Source organism: Manis pentadactyla, chromosome 6, assembly GCF_030020395.1.
Source record: "Manis pentadactyla isolate mManPen7 chromosome 6, mManPen7.hap1, whole genome shotgun sequence".
In the NCBI taxonomy this organism is placed as follows: domain Eukaryota; kingdom Metazoa; phylum Chordata; class Mammalia; order Pholidota; family Manidae; genus Manis; species Manis pentadactyla.
The window spans coordinates 17422528-17428485 of NC_080024.1; the positions used below are offsets into that span (position 1 = coordinate 17422528).

Below are 5958 nucleotides of genomic sequence, written 5' to 3' on the forward strand. Positions count from 1 at the left end.
CCTCCTGCCTCACCACACCACCCTGCCCAAGCGCACCCGTCAGCACCACGGACAGCGAGTCTGAGTTTCGTCTTTGTAGGACACGCGGGGTTCTCTCTCCGGATCCTTGAGTTCTGGGCAGCCACTAGGGTCAGAGACACTAGCGCTCTATTGAAGCCAAGCCTCGTTGGGCCAATGAAACAGTGAATGGGGCGCTTAGCCATGTTGCTAAGAATGGAGAGGGACCAAATAGGGGTCTCAAACTAAACAGCTTATTTCTCTTCTTTCAACCCCAAAGAATGGCTCCCATCTCCCAGGCTGTCTGTGCCCTTAGCTTCCTTAGAGATAAAGGGCCAGGTCTGAATCTCAAGCAGGCACGGACCTCCCGAGGCTGCCCTGTGTGGGCGTGTGACCGAAGCAGCTTTGAAACAGCCCAATGGGCGTGGGAAGCATGTGAGGCAGTCAGGTCCCACCTGAGAGTGGTGAGCACAGACTGAGTTAGGCCTGTGTGGACTCTTGATAGGATATATGATAGGAAGAGATGGAAGAGGTAAAGAAAAGCAATAGTAACTAGGTAGTTCTGCCTTGATAGAGGAACTTTTGTTGTCCTTATCGTTAAATCTCTAAATGGCCTGGGCATTAATGAGGAGCTAGTTCAGACAAGATGGAGGTGGGGGTGGGGGGTGGGGATTCAGCTTTCTCACCAGGTCTCAATCTTTGGCTACCTCACTTTACTCTCTGTAAAATGGAAGCCAGCGCGGCGGGAGAGGGCGCACGTAAAGAGCAGCAGTTCTCAGAGACTCGACCTTGCCCACTAGGCCCAACCGGGGCCCTCCTGCCCTGCCTAAGGCAGTCCCACTCCCGCTCCCTCCCTCCATGGACCCAAAGAAAGGCCGGCGCAAAACCATCTGCAGGCGCTTCCAGCGCTTTATAGTTCGCTCCGGGACAGACGGACAAACAGTGCGGCCCGCGCCGTCGGCCCGCATCATTGGCACCTTGGATACGGCACCAGGCCCAACCCATTCCCTGGTACCCTCCCGGGAGGACTCCAGTCCGGCCTCGGATCAGCACCTCAGACAGCTCCCGTTCTCCCTCCCCCCTCCCTCCTCCCTCCTGAAACAACCAAATAAATTAAAAGGGGGAAAGGGGGAACAAAAACACCTAAGGATAAGAAAGAGGAGGTACCCCTCCTCAAGGGTAAGAAGAATTTTCTGTCTCCTCCCACCCTTCCGCTGAGGCGCCGCCGCCGGGGTGGCCTCCTAGGTTGACTTTGCTCCAGAACTTCAGCTTACTGAAGCCGGCAACCCCCTCCCCCCACAACTCCCGGCATGCAACACGTTGTAAAAGGTAGGGAGAGGAGGTGGGGGTGGGGCAGAGGACCATCCCGGCGGTGTCTGGGCTCCCGGGGCTGCAGTTTCTCGCCGCACCTCAGTCGATTCAAATCAAGAACTAATGCTCCCCGTGGTCTGGGGAGGATGCATGGGGGCTCAGTAGGGAAAAGAATGCAAGCTGACATAGGCAGAGTGGGTAAGGCAGACAGGAGGGAAAATGATGACACATGCCAGGAGCGAGGAGAAAGAGAAGGGAAGGGGAGATGGGGACACAGGTTTAGAAAGAGAAACGGGGTGTGAAGGATAGTAAGGTAGGGGCAAAGATGGAGGCGGAAATACATACCTAAGAACGGAAAATGGAAGGGCAGAGAGAAAGATGGTTAGGCAGACAGGAAGGAAGATGAAGATAGAGGAAGGAGGTGATGAATGGTCAAAACCGAGGGAGATGGACTTACAGACACACCCAGAAGGTAATGGAGGGACCCGGGCAGAGATGAGGGCACACACAGAGAGAAAGGGTGGGGTTGGGGGTCCCCCTCCCGCACTTATCCCCCAACCCCACCCTACACCCAGCAAATCCGGACGCCGCGGCCTCTGGCGTCCTGGCCTCCACCTTCCCCTGCGGGGCAGGGGCGACTCCTCCTCCGGCCACGGCGCGGAGCGGCGGTAACAGCGGCGGCAGCTTGATGATCCCGGGGACTCCGAGTGTGTGTCAGGGGCTGGGATGGGGGGCGGGCGCGGCCCTTGGGTATCTCTAGCGGTCCAGATTCATAGTCCAGTGCTTGGTTCCGGTCGCGCAGCTGTCCCTGGCTGCCGAGGAGGAGGCGGCGGCCGCGGGAGTGCCCCCGCTGGGTGGACCTCCGGCGCCGGCTGCGGCCTCGCCCTCGTTCTTGAGGTCTTGAAAGACCTGCGTGAAGAAGTGGGGGTCGGCGTTGAGCCGCAGCATCTGCGGGCTGAGCCGCTGGATGAGGCGCAGGCAGCGTTGCCAGAAGCGCTCCTTGTCGGGCTCCACTAGGAAGGGCTTGAGCGGGTAGGAGATCTCGTTGCCCATGTAGGAGTAGGCGAGGTAGAGGCAGGTGAGGAAGGCGGCCTGCAGCTCTGCGGCCGACGCCAGCTCATCCCCGCGCAGCGACTCGCGGCACAGCAGGTACACGAACACCAGGTTGGCGGGTGTAATGAAGGCTTGGTCTTGCCAGCCCTGCAGCAGCAGCGAGCGGTCCACTCCGCGGAACCAGCCCACTAGCTCGCCAGGGCTCAGCTCCTTGAGGCGGTAGCAGCGTCGGCACACGAAGTCGCCCAGGCAGCGCAGCAGCTCGCCGGTGGACGCCTGCACGATGACCCGCCTCGGCGAGCCGCCAGGCACTGGCGGCACCGTCTGCGGGACTGGGGGCGGCGGCGGTGGCTGCTTTCCACCTCCAGAGCCGGGTGGCGGGGCTGCAACGCTGCCCCCCGACGGCGGCTCGCAGGTGACGGCAGCCGCCGGCACGGTGGGCACCGGCACAGCCAGGGGTTTGGCAGCGCCGCCGCCGTCGGGGGGATCCCGGCTCTTGCGGAGAAGGTTTTCTCGGTTGCGTTGCTGGACCAAGGGGTCGGGGCCCGTAGACGCCGGCTTGGGCGTCACCTTCTTGCCGCCTTTCTTCTTCTTGGCAGACGCGGCCACCAGGCGCTTCCAGGTGAGAGCCGAGATGAGCACGGACGGCCGCTTGAGCCGGCTCTCGCCTTTGCCGCCCTTGCCTCCTGGCGGCGCCCCGTAGCCCCCCAGCGCCTCGTCCCCGGCGGGCGGCGCCTTCTTCTTCTCCTCGGGCAGCCCGCCGGGCCTCCGGCCTTTGGCCGAGGAGGCGGGGGAAAGAGAGAGCACCGTGCCCATCCTGCAGAGCGGGGCCGGCGCCCGGGCCCCGGCGGGAACCGCGAGCGGCGCCGCTGCCGCCGCCGCCGCCGCTGCTGCAGCCCCCGGGGACCCGGCGGTGGGGGGGCCTTGCCCCGGCCCGGGCGCGGGAACCGGAGGGGGAAGGTGGTTGCTTAGTTGCTCCGCCGCGGCTACCCTGAGTCTGAGCTGCGCCAGCTGCAGCGTCAGCCCCACCCCTTGGGCTCCTTCTTTAGCCGCGCCGCGCCCCGCCTCACGCAGCCAATCCTCGCCCGAGCTGCCCTTCTGACCGGCAGCACCTCTGACCAATAGAATCTCTAGTGATGATCTCAAGTCCCGCCCCATCACCGTCTCTCTCTGGTCCATTCCCTTCACCAGAAAGGGAAAAGTGGGTGAAGGTGGCGTGCCTTCGAGGGGCACTCTCAGGGTCAGACCTGAGGGGGTGGTGGCTGCTTTCAGCCCCCCCTCCAGGTTCTAGGGCCCTGGGGCAGCTTGTTTTGATACACTGGATCACGGTAGCAGAAGAACCATGGGAACAGCTTCTCCCCACTTTGTGTCGGGGGTGAGCGTGGGCACAGCGTGGGCAGTGAGTGCCCTCATTAGGGCGCTCTGGCCCCAGCTGGGTCGCATTGCACTGGCCTCTCTACTCTAGCAGTCGGGTCGATTCCTTCTTAGCACTTCCCTTCTCCCTTCCCTTCCCCTCACAAGACCATAACAGAGGAATGCCGCAGGTGCATTCTTGCTCTGCCTGTGAAGGGCTGCTGACACAGCCCAGCCTTCCTGCAGGTCACAGCCCACCTGCTTGGGGGCACTTGCTCTGCTGGCAGCAAGACCCTCTGGTATGTTCCTGAGGCCACCATTTGCTGGCCTGATATTCTGCAGCTGAGTCTGTGGGGAGTGGTCCTGAGCTCTGATCTCTGGTCAGCTCCTCCCGTACCCCTCCTCCCCACCAACACACCCTGATCCCACATTTGGGTGGGTGATGGATGGTTGGTCCCAGGGTAATTCTGGAAATTGGGTCAGCTGGAGTCCTTGGGCTCAGACAGCAAACAAGGACTTCTGTGTGGAGGGAGGCCTAAGAGGGGTGGCCCAACCTCCAGCCCAGCCCTGGGTCCAGGTGAAGGTGGATGTTCATGGTTAAATGCTTCCTACCATTCAAGTCCCAGCTGTCTCCACTCCCAGCTGCAAGTTATTAGACTGGGTCCTGCCCATTTCTCTGGGGTCTGTCTGCTCCCTCCTCAGCACCCACAAGGCCTTTGTCCTGGATTTGGAACAGTCTGGGCCTTACCTGCTGGACCTGAGCCCAGGTAGTTCTGCGTTTGTTCTACTTGCCTTACGAGGACTGTTTCCACCCTTCTCCCAGCCTGCTCTCTGTGGCTCCCCAACACAGGAGTCTTCAGCTTCTTAGAGGTGGGCCTTAGAGATATGTAGGATGGGGAAGGAAGCCCTTGCCTATAGATTCAGCAAAATTCTCAGAATTGTCCCTGGTGTCACTTCCATGCTCCTCACTGACCACAAACAGAGCTCCAAGGATCCACCGCTATCAGGGTTGGTGTGTGTATGTGTATGTTGTTCATTTCAGGTAGGCTGTTCCAGAATCCCCTTGGGCTGCAGCTCTTGCCACCAGAGGCACCAGCTTTTCTCAGCTATCCCACAGCTCCTGCTCACTCACACACTCTTGGATGCCTGTGGCCTAGCTGTCTTAATTCCCTATCTCTTTACTACTGTACACACGCAGATGTGGAACCCCTCCCTGACTCAGCGCCCAATGTACACTTTCTCAGCAGGGTCCCTCCTGCTCCCATAGATATGATCTTTTTGCTCTCACAGCTCAAGCTGACTTGCCCAACCTCTCATTCTCCCCATAGTTACAGAAAAATGTCCTCTCTTTTCATGTACTGTAATTGGTCCCACTTCTCCTACAAAGCCTTCTGAGTCAGCCTTTATCTGACACCCAAGAAACAGTTGGTTCACCTGTAGTTAAGGATAGGCCCCATAGAGATGGAGCTGCACTGGCAGAAACAGCAGGCACGTGGAGCTGAATGGCACGTGGGTCCTCTCAGCTCTGCTCCTGGGAGTCTCTCATTGACACAAGGCCTTTTGCTGGTATCATTTAGGTTAAAATCTGTGCAGCACCCAGAGAGGTCACCACCATGGTATCCCTGCTTCAAGCCTAGCTGTGACATCCTGTTGTCCTCTGAGTCAGAATCAAGAATTTCCTCCTCTGCTTTGGTCCCCCAAACAGGTCTCATTCCCCATTCTCATTCTTCACCTTTACCTGCCTCAAACCCTTTCTGGCTCACACACTCTCCACCCTCCCAGTCTGGTTGTCCCTCTAGACTCTTTGAGCCCCCACCTCTGGGCAACTGCCCTCCTTCAGACCGCTACCTTGCCTTCTTCTGTCAACCTCTCGAAATTCCACCTCCTCCGAGCCTTTTTGGACTGATTAGAAGGGACTACTGCTCCTGCTGACATTAGTCTTTCTAACCTCTTCACCTCAACAACAGCTGGTACATAACAACTTGGCTAAGGGGTGGGCTCCGAGTCCCCAGTCCAAGATGTGCAAGATGGATATGAACGGAATTTTAAAGGACAAGCAGACAAAATAATCAAACAGATCCACAAAGAATGGCCACATTTCTGTTACAAAAAAGCTGGAGGCAGTAAGGGAAGAGAGAGGGAGGTTATGTTTCTACACGGTGGAGGCCAAGCATAGGGGATAAGCATAATGAAACCAGAAAGAGTTCATGAAGAAGGTGGGCTTTATGGAAGGGCCATGACTTC

The 5958-nt window shown here is 58.8% G+C and overlaps 1 protein-coding gene across 1 annotated transcript; it reads right to left on the minus strand.

The window, feature by feature from the left end:
- Nucleotides 1-888: 888 nt before the first annotated feature.
- Nucleotides 889-3485, minus strand: CDK5R2 (cyclin dependent kinase 5 regulatory subunit 2). The gene has a single exon (XM_036915163.2). It carries the CDS (start codon nucleotides 3175-3177, stop codon nucleotides 2065-2067), a length of 1113 nt encoding a protein of 370 aa, XP_036771058.1. The 5' UTR covers nucleotides 3178-3485; the 3' UTR covers nucleotides 889-2064.
- Nucleotides 3486-5958: the final 2473 nt, after the last annotated feature.